The sequence below is a fragment of the Aulostomus chinensis genome, chromosome 17 (genome assembly GCF_037954235.1).
Source record: "Aulostomus chinensis isolate RoL2024-O1b breed Wild chromosome 17, RoL_Achi_v1.0, whole genome shotgun sequence".
Classification (NCBI taxonomy): Eukaryota; Metazoa; Chordata; class Actinopteri; order Syngnathiformes; family Aulostomidae; genus Aulostomus; species Aulostomus chinensis.
In genome coordinates, this window is record NC_141336.1 from 4,370,155 (window position 1) to 4,386,969 (window position 16,815).

The 16,815-nt window shown below is 44.3% G+C and overlaps 2 protein-coding genes across 3 annotated transcripts; one reads left to right on the forward strand and one right to left on the reverse strand.

The window, feature by feature from the left end:
* The first annotated feature begins 2,000 nt into the window (after positions 1–2,000).
* On the forward strand, positions 2,001–8,750 carry LOC147246061 (dr1-associated corepressor). Of its 2 annotated transcripts, XM_086182720.1 has the most exons (6): positions 2,001–2,157; positions 2,835–2,907; positions 3,597–3,690; positions 6,168–6,284; positions 7,556–7,655; positions 7,933–8,750. In XM_086182720.1, exons 1-6 carry the CDS (start codon positions 2,116–2,118, stop codon positions 7,957–7,959), a joined length of 453 nt encoding a protein of 150 aa, XP_086038846.1. In that variant the 5' UTR covers positions 2,001–2,115; the 3' UTR covers positions 7,960–8,750. The 2 variants fall into 2 exon arrangements, with proteins under 2 accessions (XP_086038846.1, XP_086038845.1); XM_086182719.1 differs by lacking the exon at positions 7,933–8,750 and having other exon boundaries at positions 7,556–7,871.
* Positions 8,751–9,506: 756 nt separating this feature from the next.
* ahsa1b (AHA1, activator of heat shock protein ATPase homolog 1b) lies at positions 9,507–16,183 on the reverse strand. The gene is made up of 9 exons (XM_086182193.1): positions 15,887–16,183; positions 13,754–13,944; positions 13,578–13,660; positions 13,376–13,493; positions 11,476–11,567; positions 11,229–11,357; positions 11,009–11,110; positions 10,807–10,858; positions 9,507–10,454 (listed from the first exon to the last, which is right to left on the reverse strand). Exons 1-9 carry the CDS (start codon positions 15,964–15,966, stop codon positions 10,282–10,284), a joined length of 1,020 nt encoding a protein of 339 aa, XP_086038319.1. The 5' UTR covers positions 15,967–16,183; the 3' UTR covers positions 9,507–10,281.
* Positions 16,184–16,815: the final 632 nt, after the last annotated feature.

Consider the following 16,815-nt stretch of genomic DNA (forward strand, 5'->3'; position numbering starts at 1 on the left):
CAATAATAATGTGCAGTCATTCAGTACAGTCATTCCAACATCCAACTATTTTGTTCATCATCTCACATCTTTGAAAACAAACAATGAAAAAACAACTGCAAAAGAATGAGGTATTTTGTGCGGGGCAAGAATTATAAGAACAAGATTAAAATATTCACAAGCCCCTACTGAAAGTCAAGGCACCGTTGGTGGTGGTGGTGTTTTTGTTTTGTTTTTAAAATAAAGTGCAAACAACAAAGTTAACGTACAACTCTTTAATCGGCCGGCCGATGTGGGTCTGTGGGAGGAAGCTGGAGTACCAGAGAGAACCCAGCAGGAACAGGGAGAACATGGAGACTCACACAGAAAGACCCACTCATGGAGCCGGGGCTCGAACCCGGAACCTTCTTGCTGTGAGGCGACAGTGCTGACCACTGCACCACCGTGCCGCCCCGTACTTACATCCAATAGATGTTGAATAATGTGATAAAAAAAAATGAATGGGGTGAGATGAAAGTCTTTCAACGTGGTCTTCTGTCATTTGTAAAAAGGACAAATGTCTGTGTTAGAGTAGAAGAGCATTTAGTCACCTTTTTAAAATGATTGCTTAAGTCAGTTTTTTTTGTCATGGACACCTTTATTTTGCCAGTGGACAGACAGGACACAAGTGAGAGAGAGGGGCTGTGACATACAGGACCTCTGGCCAGGATCTGAACCAGGGTGGGCTGTATATGCAACCTACGCTCTAACCACTCGACCACCTGAGCAAGCCACCTACTGTACGTCATTTTTTGAAAAAATTGTTTTTCATTTTTGTTGTTGTTGTTGCTTAAAACAACTCCTTTTGATGGGCGGCACGGTGGTGCAGTGGTCATCACTGTGGCCTCACAGCAAGAAGGTTCTGGGTTCAAGTACCGGCTCTGTCACAGGATCTTTCTCTGTGAGTCTCCATGTTCTCCCTGTTCCTGCTGGGTTCTCTCTGGTACTCCAGCTTCCTCCACAGTCCAAAGACATCAAGAGGGGACCAGGTTAGTCCAGACTCTAAACTGACCGTAGGTGTGGCTGGGAGAGCCAATGGTTGTCTGTCTATATGTGTTGGCCCTGCCATGGACTGGTGACCCGTCCAGGGGGAACCCCGCCTCTCCCCCATAGCCGCTGGGATAGGCTCCACCCCCCACGACCCTTAATAGGAATAAACGGAAGACAATGGATGGACGGATGGATGGATGGATACAAGTGAACTGTAAAAAAAAACATTCTCCCATTTCCATTGTATGTAACCTAGATCTACATATATGCAACCTACATACATGTAATATAGGAAATCGGCCAAAACTTTATATGTCACCTATGTGTCAAACATATATGTGGACATATATGTATGACATATAGGTTTTTGTCCGTGTGGGTGGCCCTTGTAGCACACTACTACATCCATTTATGTATTTATTTTTAGTTGTTATTTTTCCACTTTTTTCTTAGTATGACCTTGTACTGCTATGTTTTTTGTTTTACAAGTTTACCATCATCTATTGTCATTAAGTTGTTAAGAAGCATCTGAATAGTTCAGTGCTGCAACAACTCTGATTTAATTGTAATCATCTCAGTGTGATTAATGTTGCTGCCTTTTTTTTAAACTCTCATCGTTAAAGCTGCAAGCTAAATAAAGCAGGTCATATTTGGATCAAATATCAAATGTGATGTCAAATAAAAATGATAAATGTGTCAGTTTATCACAGAAATAAGTGTTAATAATACAAGGCATCTAAATTATTTCTCTTGAGTACAAGTATAAGTAATTAACTCTAATTGCGTGTTTTAGTGAATTTAAAACATCAAATTGGATTTTGAAACATGTTTTTATAGTATATTTTGACAATATCTTATGACTTTGTTATTTCCTTATAATTTTTAATCTTTTTTTTAAGTACAAGTAGTCAGTTGTCCTGGCGTCATTATTGGGGTCACAGAGGTTGACCTCAGGTGTGTGTGTGTGTGTGTGTGTGTGTGGGTTTTTTTTTTTCTTGGTCAGGTTTTCAGGTTTCTTCCTGCTAAAGGTAAACAAATGGACACCGCGGCGGTTTCTGGTAAAAACATGAGAAATGTGACCGAGCTGCGCGGATTAAAGCCGGTGAAATGCCTGGACAGAAGAGGAGATACAATGTTCGGTTCCCTCCGGTGAGTATTTACCGCGCTGAGCCGTGTTTACGTTAACAAAAGCTGCGACGATGTGAGCTAACAGCTAACAAGCTGTTGCATGGAGTGTAGCGACGTCCGTCTGATGCCTTCAGTGGCTGTTGGAATGTTGGACACTATCAATCTTGAGCGTTGTTTTTACTAATATCCGTCTGTCTGTAATAATAAAAATATGGAAGCCGAGTGAAAACCGAAGTTGTACAGCAACAGCAATGCAGCATCGTCTGAAAATTATCTAGTATCTGAAATTTTGTACTCTGCACTATATTATTAGCTAAAACGCCCTGTCAACCAGTAACAATAGCAAGTTATTTTGCGCTCGTATCATTGTATTGTAGTCTAATTGTTTATTCGTGTATCCCCTGGATCAATCAATTCATTATTTGTTTTCTAATTCCATAGTTTTACGTGTTTCAGGTGATTATTTACGATTGTCAATCATCTGCACCCATATGGTTGCAGATGTGTTCTTTTGTCGAACTACTCTCCACATGTATTAAATAATATCCTGCTAAAAGTGGGTGATGTGGAAGGATACTGTGCCCCGTAACTTTAATGTTATTGGATGTAATGATCATTTTTCTGACACTTTGGTGTGGCGAGGGGCACCTGAACGCAGCAGTGTCACTTGCATGTTGTTTGTGTGCTTTTGCTCTCAGAGTCGCATCAAAAAGATCATGCAGAAGGACACGGAGGTGGGGAGGATCGCCATGGCTGTTCCTGTGATTATCTGTATCCTTTTGTTACCCAACACACATCCATCGCTCCCGATTGTCAGCTGTTATTGTGTCTCCATCCCTGTGATTAACGCCAGCTCATCTGTGTCTTCAGGGAGACCTAAAACTAGAAGACACTTGGAGCTGTTTTGTTTAAAATTTTAACAATTGAGACAGTTTTAGGGGCTGATTTCACCATGTACATTACCCCTGCCCACAGGAAATTATCATTATTTTCTTTTCAAAGTAGGATAACATAAACTGTGGGAGTTTTAAGTGCAACGCTACCTATGAATTTGGTTTGAATTCAACCAAAGTGGTTGGTATTTAGTGTCAGAAGAGTAGAACTTCTGCTTGTTTGGGGGGGATTCTTTATTCTTCCTCCTTGATGCTCCCCCAGTAGAGTTATTCTCCTCCATTATTTTTAAAGTTTCCTTTTTGTCTGGTTTGCCTCAAAAAATAAATAACTTCCCCCTCCCCTCAGCGAGGGGACATGCTCAACAGTCTCGGCCTCCAGGCCTGTTGGATGTTTTCCTATTTGGATAAATGAATGATGAATTAACAGAAACAGTGCGGTAGCATTAAAAAAAATTCAATGTGCTGTACTAAAAGGATATTTCCGCAGGTGAGGAAACCGTCACATAAGAGACTGACACCAGTGAGGATTTTTCAGTGTTGTTTTAGGTCCTGAACTCCATAGCGCAGCGCGAGTGTTGGAGATGTTCCTGAAGTCTCTGCTGACCAAAACCTGTCTGATAACCGAGTCAAAACTAAGCGGCGTCCTATCTGTCGCGCACATGTAAGTCTGTGGGTGACCCGGAACAGCTGACCCATACTAGAGAGCTGGACTCCTGCTGCCAGCTACAGCAACCGTTCACATGTTTATAAACTGACCCAAAAAATTGAAGGGAACACTGACATCACAGCGTAACACCAAGTCAGTCAAACAGCCGGCACTTCCTCTGGGTTCCTCCAGGTGCTTTGGCTCTGGGTTCCTCCTGGTCCACTGGCTCTGGGTTCCTCCTGTTGCACTTCCTCTGGGTTCCTCCTGGTGCACTGGCTCTGGGTTCCTCCAGGTGCACTGGCTCTGTGTTCCTCCTGTTGCACTTCCTCTGGGTTCCTCCTGGTGCACTGGCTCGTGGTTCCTCCAGGTGCACTGGCTCTGGGTTCCTCCAGGTGCACTGGCTCTGGGTTCCTCCAGGTGCATTGGCTCTGGGTTCCTCCCGGTGCACAGGCTCTGGGTTCCTCCAGGTTCACTGGCTCTGGGTTCCTCCTGGTCCACTGGCTCTGAGTTTCTACTGTTCCACTGGCTCTGGGTTCCTCCTGTTGCACTTCCTCTGGGTTCCTCCTGATGCACTGGCTCTGGGTTCCTCCAGGTGCACCGGCTCTGGGTTTCTACTGTTCCACTGGCTCTGGGTTCCTCCTGTTGCACTTCCTCTGGGTTCCTCCTGGTGCACTGGCTCTGGGTTCCTCCAGGTGCACTGGCTCTGGGTTCCTCTAGGTGCACTGGCTCTGGGTTCCTCCAGGTGCACTGGCTCTGGGTTCCTCCTTTTGCACTTCCTCTGGGTTCCTCCTGGTGCACTGGCTCTGGGTTCCTCCAGGTGCACTGGCTCTGGGTTCCTCCAGGTGCACTGGCTCTGGGTTCCTCCAGGTGCATTGGCTCTGGGTTCCTCCTGGTCCACTGGCTCTGGGTTCCTCCTGTTGCACTTCCTCTGGGTTCCTCCTGGTGCACTGGCTCTGGGTTCCTCCTGGTGCGCTGACCGTGGGCACCTCCTGGTCCAGTTAGCTGGGTGTTCCTCCTGGTGCACTGGCTCTGGGTTCCTCCAGGTGCATTGGCTCTGGGTTCCTCCTGTTGCACTTCCTCTGGGTTCCTCCTGGTGCACTGGCTCTGGGTTCCTCCTGGTGCACTGGCTCTGGGTTCCTCGTGGTGCGCTGACCGTGGGCACCTCCTGGTCCAGTTAGCTGGGTGTTCCTCCTGGTGCGGGGGGAGGCCTGGCCTCGTTAGGTCTCAGTGTGTGGGCAGTTCTTGTGTAATGAAAACATGGATGCCATTTTCTGGTCCTCACGTTTCTCAGATGTGAATCCAGTCCAACAGCTCTATGAAGTCCTGCATCGTTGTGTCTGATGGTACTAAGTAGCATCACGGACAGACCCGTCCATCCTCTCCTCCGCTGATTCGGGCTGACACTCGTAGTGTTGTTCCACAATTGTGTATCGAAGTGCTCAGACACAGGAGGTGGCGGTTTGAGCCCAGTTGTTCTGCAATTTCAAGCAAGCATTTGACTTCTTTCTTAAACCAGAGATCCTTTCGTGGTAGTCATGTTTGTCGTTGAGCTGGACAGTTATGATGAAGAGTTAAGATGCCACATGGCAGTCCACTTCAGTGTTTGGTCCAGTTGCATTCACATCCGATGCAGTCCGTGCCCAAACATGCACCAACGGTGCCCCACACCACCTTCTCAAGTGGACCTGGGCCCAGTTCGTTGATCCGTGCCTTGGAATGGTATGCAGCGTTCACACCCATCAAACGAGCCGGACTCTGGGCCGAGTGGACCCGTTCCCGGGACCTTTGTGTGAAAACCCCCTGAGTTTAAGATTCGATGCTGTGTTCCCTTAAATTTTTGAGCAGTGTGTGTAAATATAATATCGCTGCACGATAAATCAAGATTCCTTTGAAATCGTGAGACAATCTTTAATAATAAGGTTTCAAATCTCAGGAAAACACAAGATTTGTCACTTGTGTCAAAATACCACTTTCAAGTAAATATTGTGGTGCTGTGGGTGCGTCCTGCCTGCAGGTTGTTTTCTACAGACGCAGGAACACATCCTTCTCAAAACTACAGCTGTGATCCACATTCAGGTCAGCCAGAACACTAAAACCTCTGGCGGTAGTTTGTGGTGCAGTTGAACTACACTGGGCTTGACTGATCCGATGTTTCAACCATCCAATTTACATGAATCACGGTGACAAAGTGTTGGTAGCAGCTCCCAGTATAAACAAGTCCTGTTCAACAGCACCACAAACTGGCCTCTAACAGACGGGGAATTCATTGCAGGGCTCGTTGATTATGGCCTCTCTTGTTGTGGCTGATCGCTGCACGTCATTGGATACAGTTGAAACAATACTGCACTTTCCTTTTCTCCAGAGGATACTTTTAAACTCAAAGGGAAGAAATGAAGATGTGTTCACTGTCGGTGCGGGGAAAAAAGACTGGAATTATCTCCAGTCTCTTTTGAGTGCCTTTAAACTATTGCTTTATCGTGTCGCCGTGACAGGAAGCAGTGCATCGAGTCGGAGAAGCTCTTCCATTTCCTCAAAGACCTGGCAGAGCAGGCCACCTTTACGGCAGCCCAGAAGGACAACAGAGGCTTGAGTGTATGGCCGCTCTACGGGTAGGAACTCTTAAACACACCTGCAGTTCAAACCTTTGACTTGGAGTGGCGCCATTTTTGAAGGAAATACATTGCCTTGCACCAGTATTGTACCAGGGAAGTTCGATTGTTCTAGATTGTGTGAATTCGTGTTGGTTGTGTTTTTTTATTTCTTCACCTGACTTTAAACCTGTGTCAGACGTCCTTGTTAGTTCTCATGTTTAAGTCGTCCTGATTTTAGCCGCCTGCATTCTTGAGCATTTTTCCTCTCACCTTAGTCAAACAAAACTAAGTCTAGTTTGAGTTCATGAAACTGCTCCTGGATTTCTTGTGCCTCCTCAGGTTTTTGGGGGCAACTGATTTGGATTTGGTCCCAGTCTTTTTCACTGTTGCCCAAACGGTCAAGACCACTACGACATTTCTGGAAACATGACAACATGTCAGAAGACGCAACAGTATTTCAGATCACGGAAAAGGCTGGGACAGCAATTCTCATTTCTGATTGGACAAAACCCAACGGCGCAACGTAATTTCCTGTTTCTGTTGCGCACTCAGCTGTGTCCCTACATGAATTTTAAAGTGAGTTGGAAAGGGTGTCAGACGAGACGGAAATTATAAAGGAACAAAGGACGTAACTACCGTGTTACCAGAACACCTGCAGTTCGACTCAGTACACCTACGGCGTTGAAGAGCTAGGAAATCATCTGGACTTCGGCGGAGCCAGCAGTTTATATTTTAGAGTGTTTCTCAAGTTGCCTCCATTAAATTAACTATGAGTTGAGGTGGATTTTGTCCAATCAGAAGCCGAGTGTCGTCCCTGCGTGTTTAGTGACCTGCGTTCTCTGAAATGTTTTCAGAAATGTGGTGTTTTCAACCTTCACTGTTCTTTTGTTGAAAATGTTTATTGGTCGTAGTCACATTTTAGTTTTGATTAACCTTACATTCTGTTTCCCTCTGAAATCTGAAAAAGGGTAGTTCAGGAACATTATTCGTCTTATTTCCATCACCACGGTAACACTGCCAAGGAATGGATGTATATCTGACAAGGAACATTGGAGTACTGAGGCTGTAGGTCATAAGGCAGTCAGACGTATTGTAAAATAGTCTCTTGTTTATTATCTAGTCGATTGTGTGATTATTATTTGAAAACTAGAAGATGGGGCAACATCTTTGCACCTGCCGGCTGAAAACCTGATTTATTATCCATAAGCAAATAGATAGTGAAGCTAAAACCACATCACATTTTTATTTTAGCTTTAGTTGTTGGCTTGAAGTTGTGTTTTACTTTCCAGAACGAATCGGCACGATATTTCTGTCAAAAGTAAAGCAGAGGTGGAAGAAATGGTGCCGCAGCAAAACCTTGACTCACTCGACAACGACTCAAGCTCCAGCGTGCGTCACAGAAAGCTCCCTCACACACTTTCCTCTGGAGACATTCAGTTTTGTGTTTTCACAATGAATCCAAAGATATTGAGAGGTTTTGCTGTTGCTTTCATTCTTAGAGCTTAAGAGTTCATTTTGTTAGCAACAACAGCTACCCCCTGAGGCTGTAAGCGTCATTACACCCAAACCTCAAGTTTCCATGACAATATTCGAACGCCATGTGAAGGCAACATCACATTCCTGCTTGTTTTCTGTGTCTCTGACTCACTTCCTGTGCTTGTTCCAGGAGTCGGAGCTCTACATCTGCTTGTGACTCGACGTGCTGGACTGGGGGAAAACTGCTGCTCAGCACGTTCTTTATTTTAGCTTCTCTGGCCCGTGTTTCTAGAATGAAGTAGAACACATGATGTTTGTAAAAGGTCTCACATCTGTGAAGGTTATTTAAGAAAAGAAAAACATTTCAGTTAATTTTAGAGCTTCACCTGTTAAAATATACAGATGAAGTGAGGTGATTTTTTTTTCATAAAGTGAGTTTATGGCATTGCAGTACTGACACTTTATTTCATAGTAGTGAGTTTGTCAGCTGAGGGTGTGAGGAACCTGAATTCTGCATCTGCACTGAAGGAAACACTTCATTACGACTGATTCATTTGTAAATCCCCTCTGTTGCTCAGAAAACTTTTGATCGGCTTTGTTTGTAAATGAGGTTTTTGTTTCGTGGTTGCTTTGATCGTGCGACGTTACAACTGACTGATGATTAGACGGTGAGTGATTTTTTTTTTTCCCCCTTTCCTATTAATATTTCATTTTAGACTCTGAGCGTCATGATTTCGAGTGTTCTGATGACAGGCCAGGGATGAGAACTCTCCCAGTCAAAGACATGTTTCTGAAATGGGCCTCACAGGGTGAAACTTTAACGTTGCTTGTTGCAAGTTGTACGAAATATAACTTCCACGCAACTCCAGAGAACTAAGAAATAATTAAAGTCTCGTGCAACACTTGAATAATTGTTTATTTCAGTAAAATTCCTTTGCCAGTTTGGTGATTATCTGCTGTGCTTTATCAAGCCAGGTGTGCCATTGGAACTGCATTTGGACTGTTGTCTGACTCATACTGGTTCTTCTTGAGTTAACACCTTTTCCCCAAACAGGAGGTGAGCTACCAGTGTGTTAATGTGACCAACCTGCAGGCAAATCTACAGCCTTAACAGGAGTTTTTCTACACAAATTTCCACAATGAAAAAATGGTTTGAGTAGTCTTTGGGGCTCATTCATGAAGTATCGTACATACATTTGTTCTTGTGTCTTCTAGACAGGAAACCGAGCCTGGTGGCCATTTGTGCCTCTTTGCTTACGTCTAAAATTTCATAAATGAGGCCCATTGAACCGACAATTAAGTCTGCACTTCATATCCAGTATTGTGTAACTGTGGTACTGTGTTTACTGACTAAATCAGTACTGAACACACTTGTCTTTACTATAGACGACCAGTTATCTGACACGTGACCTGTCCTTGCCAGGTTATATGTTCGCTACAACAGTGACGCGCTCATTCTGCTGCTTCCAATTCCTAAGTCACGCGTGTTGCGGGAGACTTCACATCCTAAAACACACCAGTGACGGAGCTGAACAGTGAAAGTTTCAGCTGGTCACAGACCAAAGTGGTACACCTGACCGGCAGCCGTCCTCATGAGCAACCAAAGTAGTATTTTGCAGAATTGCGGCCTCTGTGGTTTCTGTTTTAAGCATAAATTTTTAAAGCGCCTATAAATGAGCATTTTTAAATATCAAACCTTTGAACAACCTGAGAATGAAGCAGCTCAACCGCAGATTTAATGAGAAGTTAAAAGACCTGCTCACATAAATGACAACAAATCAAGCTCATACAGGGATTGGTTTATTCCAAGAAACTATTTTTTTCTCATCATGACAGGATGAAATGAGGAATAAATATTTGTTCTGAAAATGTACATTTTGACTGTATAGCAAAACGTCTCTGGAGCTGCTACACTAGCTACCTGCATAAAGACTTGAAGGTTTTTCATGGATGTTCCTGCTGAGGGTTCAGATGGTGCGATGACTCAGACGGACGCTGAGTTGATTATTTGCATGAACTCAAGTCTTAATGTACAACTGAAAGTAAAGAACCGCTTTAGCTAGACTCAAAGTGACAGACTCCACCAGTCGAGCCAACAGTCATTCCTCCGTCTGGCGATGGGACATGCATCACTGCTGAAAGCAACTTCACTACTCCTACACTTGAAAGAGTAAAAGAAGTAAAAATAAACATTCATTTTCAAAAAAAATTTTAAAATGAAAGAAAAACATTTATTTTTAACTATAGCAATAATGACATTTATGTAAATGTAGGCCAATTTTTAGTGGTTCAATTCTTCTCTTGAGCCGATCCATTTTCTGTCCTGAATACCAAAGGCACAGTTCGCTCACGCTCCGTTGAACTGACCCCAATACTGAAAAATCTAGATTTAAATATGTTCAGAAATTAAAACATTTACACGTACAGACAGGTGAGCCTCGCTGATGCCATCCCTCAGTTTACAACAGCCCGTTGTGTGCCCGAGAGATTGCAGGACAACAAAATTAGAAAACAACAGCGCCGCTACAGTACGCCAGCTTCAGAAGAGTCGCGCTCCGTAGCCAAAAGTCTGTTTAATAGCTTCAAAGTAGTATCTCTTCCAGCCCTCTTTCGTCCGCTCCTCGTCGCTGTCCGGAACGCCTCGACATTCCACCTTCAGCTCCGTTTCACTGCTCCGATCCACGAAGTTCATTGAGATCGTTGCGTAATGCTCTGTGGGGCCGACAGAAATTTTTAAAGTGATGCACCTTCGCAAAATCTATGTGCTGGACAGAGGACAGCCTAGACTTTACTGAAGATCTCGGGAGGTTAAGAGGCCTCTGCAACACACCATTGAAGGTTAAGAAAGGAATGGTGGTTTAGGAACGCGTCAGAAATTTTTTATTTCTTTTACCAAAAACCGGGCCCTAACTCTTGTTGCCACGGTTACCAATCAGTCAAGCTAGGATAGGATTTGGTTGGCAGGACTTCTTAGACTCTAAGTCTCTAGTCACGTTCAGTTGTTTTTTATTGCATAAACTCTGTTTGAGGATACATGAACTGTATTAAACATGAATCCACCTACCACAGGGCCAGTTGTTATACCGCCACTTCATGACTATTTTCTCATCAGGTACCTGGAGGCAAAACAAGTCACCAGTTGTTGCGAGAGAATTTGCTCATTTCATTCCAAACAGCAAAAACCAAAACCCCACATATAAAGAACGCAAATATGAAGAACGTCACATCACAGCCATCTAAAGTACTTGTGAGGCTGAGAGTCTCACCAGCTCTGTGAATTCACCCAGGATATTTCCATCGAGCAGACGAAACTTCCCCCCCCTCTCTCCATCCACTGTTGCTGGAGCGTGTGTGAACGCCTGAACCATCTGTTGAGGGGAGCAACGTTAAAGCGACCACACACTGATGTTTTAAACTTAATGCATGAGAACAAGAACAGTGGAACCCGAGCAGAGTGAGACTGTTAGGCCAGCAGGTGAATCTCACCTCCTGGTTGAGAAACACCCGGTAGAGTTCAGCCGGTGAGGTGAGGAACGTGTCTTTCACGCTGAATTTGCAGGTGGGGATCTTGACGCCAGTGTTGATAGGAGCAGCTGTGCTGCTTGAAGATGAAATCTGTTCCACAGGAGGGACAGAGAACCCTGGTTAGGGAGGAACTGCTGCATCACTACAAGACAATCAACGCGCTGCATTTTTTAATCTCCATCGCTAGTTTCGGAAAGTCAGCACCAACCTCAGTTTTATTCAACTTGGCTTTGGACTGCGATGTGGACGGCAGCTTGGCCATGCCATTGGCTGTCGGCAGGATCATTCCCTGCGTGAACTCTGGAAGGCACATCCAAAACGTCACTCTTCACTGATGTTACAGTTATCACATTGCTTTATGATGACAGTGGAGAGATGAATAAAGGTTCCTGGTCAGACTATAACAGGGCACTGTGGTTCGCAGATCAACTGTGAAGTAATTCCACTTAAATAAGGACGATGTGATTATACACCTCAAACAGAAAAACATTTAAAAGATTCTGCTCAGCTAAATCCTCTCCAGCCACTGAACCTCAGAGGGAGGCGCCTAAATGTTGCACCCTACTCACACCAACCAGCAGCAGCCAAGGTAGACAGTTGGAACCAGGGTTAAACTGTCAGCGGCAGCTGAGCAGGTCCCAGCTAGTAGAGCTCTCAATGCGGGCCTGAAAATTAAAACACGACCCGACTCGAAGGTTTAAAAGCCCAAACCCTACCCAGCGCGACACATCAACATTAATAACCAGCCCAGCCCAGCCCACAGCCCGACCCCCCCATGTTTGCATGGTTTTTCATATACACAGCCACAGCATCCATTCCATCAGAATCTAGAACCACCGCAAACACTTTCCACACCTCTGATTTCCCCGCTCCTCTAATGGTGGGTCTTGTGACGGTGAGTTCACCTGCAGCAAGTTAACTTTTCACTCCATCTTTCTCCGGGGCCAGGCTAAAGGCGTGCATGCAGCAGCGTCAGGTCTGCCCCCGCCCCTCTCCATGAAGCATGTGGCAGGCAGCAGCCAGCCAGGGACTCTCTTTACCTGATTTTTTTTCTTCTTAGAAACAGACAGACCGACGTCCGACCCAAAACACTTGGATATCTTTTGAGCTGAACCGTTGAGAGCTCTACCAGCTTGCTGTTAATACGTATCAGTCCTGGAAGAACTACAGGTGTCAGTTTGTTTTCCTTTACTGCCTTTCTGGATGAAACCAGCAACCAGAGGATGACCTTTGTTTAGCACATTTCATTTGCTCACTAGCGAAACAGTTAGAAGTGGGTGTATGCAAATGAACCCACAGAGACCAAAACATGGACAGCCAACACCATGTGTCAATACAGCGGCTCCTACTGTCCGTCCATCCATCCATTTTCTGCCTCTTATCCTATCATGTTGTCATGTTTCCAGCAGGCTTCAGGTGAGAGGCGGGGTTCCCCCTGGACGGATCACCAGTCCATCACAGGGCCAACACATATACGCAGACAACCATTGGCTCTCCCAGCCACACGTACGGTCAATTTAGAGTCTGGATTAACCTGGTCCCCTCTTGATGTCTTTGAACTGTGGGAGGAAGCCGGAGTACCAGAGAGAACCCAGCAGGAACAGGGAGAACATGGAGACTCACCCAGAAAGCCCCTGGGCTCCAGCCAAGGCTGGACAGTGCTGACCACTGCACCGTCTTACTATCCTCTACACACATTCCCCCACCAGCCGCGGTTGATGCGACCCTTCATACCAGTCCTATTCTCCAGCTTCGCCTGAAAAAGCCTGGAGAAGATTGGGACACACCTGCTACATCGCGACTTTCTCTCATTACATTTCACGGTTCCTTTTCTCCTCATCAGTGTTTTCGAAGACTTGTATTCCGGGAAGATCAATAAGTTATATTGCCTGTTAGCAATCTACATGTTGCCTCTAAGCCAGTGCATTTACACACTTGGCAGAATAATATTGGCAGATCAATCATCAGTCTTACTAGGAAAATGCTACATTCTGAAAAAAGCCAAATTCCAAAAGGAAGATGCCATCTGAAGAACCATTATCAGATTTGGAATACCATCATGATATTATGAATGTGCATCGCTCCTGTCAGCTAACGGCTTCACTCACCCGTTTTCAAGAACCCAACGTAGCTTCCCAGAGCTTCACGGATTTTCTCAGCCCCTTTTGACTTCATCAGGTGGGTCAGTGGCGTTTCAGGTTCGTCTTTGTTCAACGATACACAAATCTGCAAACAGACGACAGGACAATCGTCACCAAGCTGTTCCAGCACTCTGATTCAGTAAACCAGAGCGTGACGGTGGGGACTCACATCGAGATCCTCCATGTCGTTCTCATCAGAGAGATTGGGAACCTCGATTGTGCCTTTGTACTTCACTCCTGCTTTTGACTGTCCTGTTTAGGTTGAAGAGAAGATCAGCAGTGACTCAAAGCCTGAGATTCTTTTCTTTCATGTTGACTGTCTGCTGACTAAACTCTTCCACTCACCGGTCCAAGTAGCTTTTAGGATCCATTCATAGAAGAAAATCAGCTTCCCTTTGCGGTTGTTGATCGAGGCCTCTCCCTCCACCTTGCTGACCTCTGTGACCTCACAGCTGCCGTCCTCATTCTCCACTCTCAGCCCGAGGAGCAAAGCTTTTAATTTGTCCGATGACCAGTTTGTAGCGTCTCGCTCAGTCCTGAAAAAGGAATGAGGAGATGGGAGATGAGAGAGCGCAGCCTGCAGCTGCAGCTTCAAGCATCAGCAACAAGCATCACTTGTTCCACACGGGCGTGTTGAGGCGTCATCATCACGGGTCGTTGCAATTTCACAGCGCAAACACCTGTTCAAGCAAAGGATGCTCACGTAGAAATATCCTTCTGACATTAATATGCAAGAGGACTTAAAATATACATGAGAATGTGAGACAAATATTCTGGAAATGTTAATCCTTTATCAGACACCTACAGCAGAAGTGTCAATAAAGCATCTTTATAAGAACATCTGCTAAAAGGGAAGGGGGGGGGGGCAAGAACCATGATTAGGCCTGAGCAAGAATTACTGCAGAATATTGCCTCTCACACAACAAATTGACGTGAACTCAATAATTTTGGTGATATCAATACTGCATTTACACACGTGTTTGATCACACGTTTACAATCAACAACTTGAGTGGTTCATAACGAATCTGGGTTTAATTTTATGGGATATTTTCATATTTCTCACATTCCAATTCTTATGTCTCACTCTGAATATTCTTGATGTTGTAGTTTATTACACTTCGAAAGGGTGTACTTGAATATTTTGGCCCTTACATTCTCATATCAATGTCATAAAATTCAATGTCCAACCAAATCTGCTGTTGAGGCATACTTTGCTACACGAGAAATGGGTTTTCCTGGAAAGGAACTCTTTGTGTGTGAAAGGGTTATAACAACTTCACACGATGTTAAGAAGTAGAATAGCTGCTGATGAACTTTAAAGATTTTCAGACAGTTTCTACCGATTTGTGGAATAAAATCCTTTCACAATAAAGCCACACAGCCACACCTATGATCAATTTAGAGTCTGGATTAACCTGGTCCCCTCTTGATGTCTTTGGACTGTGGGAGGAAGCTGGAGTACCAGAGAGAACCCAGCAGGAACAGGGAGAGCATGCAGACTCACACAGAAAGACCCTGTGCTCCAGCTGGGACTCGAACCAAGAGCCTTCTTGCTGTGAGGTGACAGCGCTGACCACTGCACCAACGTGCTGCCTAAATTCAGTCATACTACATGTGAAAAAATTTTGAGTCAAACTGTAGGTCTTGGTACAAAAAACACCTGGAACACTTTCAAAAAATACTCATGATAATGTAGCAAGAGCTGCACTAAAGGAAATTAGAGAAGATGAAAAGAAGGAGGTTAAAATAGAGTCTCGCTGGCATCACCTCTCAGCATTATTAATACGCTTTATACAGAGTTCCAAAGCAGAGCACCAGATTTCTCCAGCCAACTGTTGGGGAAGTGGACTATTTTACTGGCTAGAAATGTGGTGCTTTAAAACAATCTAGAGTCTCTTAAGGTTTGGGGACAACTCCAAGTAAGTGTTACCATGGAGACGGACAAGCTTCCCATAGAGGAAACTACTTAACAACATGGGGATGTGTGATACAGTCCCTATCCGTACAGCCTCATTTTATCTCTTAGTGCTCAGGAAACAATTGTCAGAACATGCGCATGTGGATGAGCCCCAGATTTTACAATAAGTGCAACCTCGCAATGTGACAACACCGGCGGTAAACTTAACAACATATAAATGGAACAGTTAGCTAACTTGTTATTACACCAAAACATGCGCGTCTCTCCTGACACAGTAAGAATATGTGCTGTTAACCACCACAGCCTTTTATTAACCTCAATACAGGAATATCAACCGGAGCTAGCATTATTTTTAGCTAGGTCTTAAAATGTGATCATTTAAGACGATAACATCCTACCTCTTGGACTCGTAACTCTCTGTTAGCAAACTACTCAAAATATTTGACATACATTATGGAAATAAATATCCCGAATACCAGATTTTCATTGTCAAAACAGCGAGCCCAATGTGATGTTAGCATTAGCCGTTAGCAGCCAGTGTCCTTCCATCGTGTCTCACCAGTGCCAGTTGTTGACATTAGTAGCATCGGCTCTCTCCTCTACGATCCAGCGAGGGTCTCCTTCTCCCCACTTAGCCATCTCTGCAGCAAAGTGTTAGTAACGGTTTTAAAGTTTGCAGAGCTGGTGTGTCTCACTGTGCCTGTATGTGTGTGCGTGTGTGAGCGGCTGCCTGTCCCGGTACACGTTGTTTCTAGAAGCCTCGAGCTGCTGCCGCTACCTCTCTAGCGGTGCAGTGCTCATGCGCAAATCAACCGAGCAGAGAAAATGCTGGAAACGGAACTTTGTGGAACGGACTAAAAAATGTCCCCGCGACTCCTCCCAGGGCCGGAAGTGTGCGTCTGTAAACTAGCTCCGCATTCAGAACGACGGCTTTAGCACGGACAGTACACTTATAGAAGTAAAGATTTTGTGTGAGGTTCTTCTTTAATTGATGCTTTAATGACAATATTCATTTTTATGAAACATTCATGATAAAACCAGCCTTTTTTAATATTATTTTCCATTATTTCAGCTGTATTATTAAATATTGTTCAAGTATTTTTTCCTCACCGAATGCAAATAACATCCCTTCATGAAATAAATCACATGTTTTTTTGAAGGGACACAAATGCAAAGCAAGAATTTCATCTTCTTTTCACTGTGCATATGAAAATAAACTTTTCAAATCTCAATACTAAAAATATGTTAAAAAAAACCCTTCTATTTTGATGTTAAATGTGAAGATTTGCTCATTTCATTAACTGTCAATATCACATCTTCTTGTTTTGGTTGTTTGTCTGAGAGAACAAGTCAAATCCTACAGGTTTTATCAAATGGAGACTAGCACTTTCAAATTGATTGATAAGCCAATTCAGAAAATGCTCTATAATCAGTTATGCAAATAATCACTCAATCAATGATTGGATTAGATTGGATTCAATTTAAAGT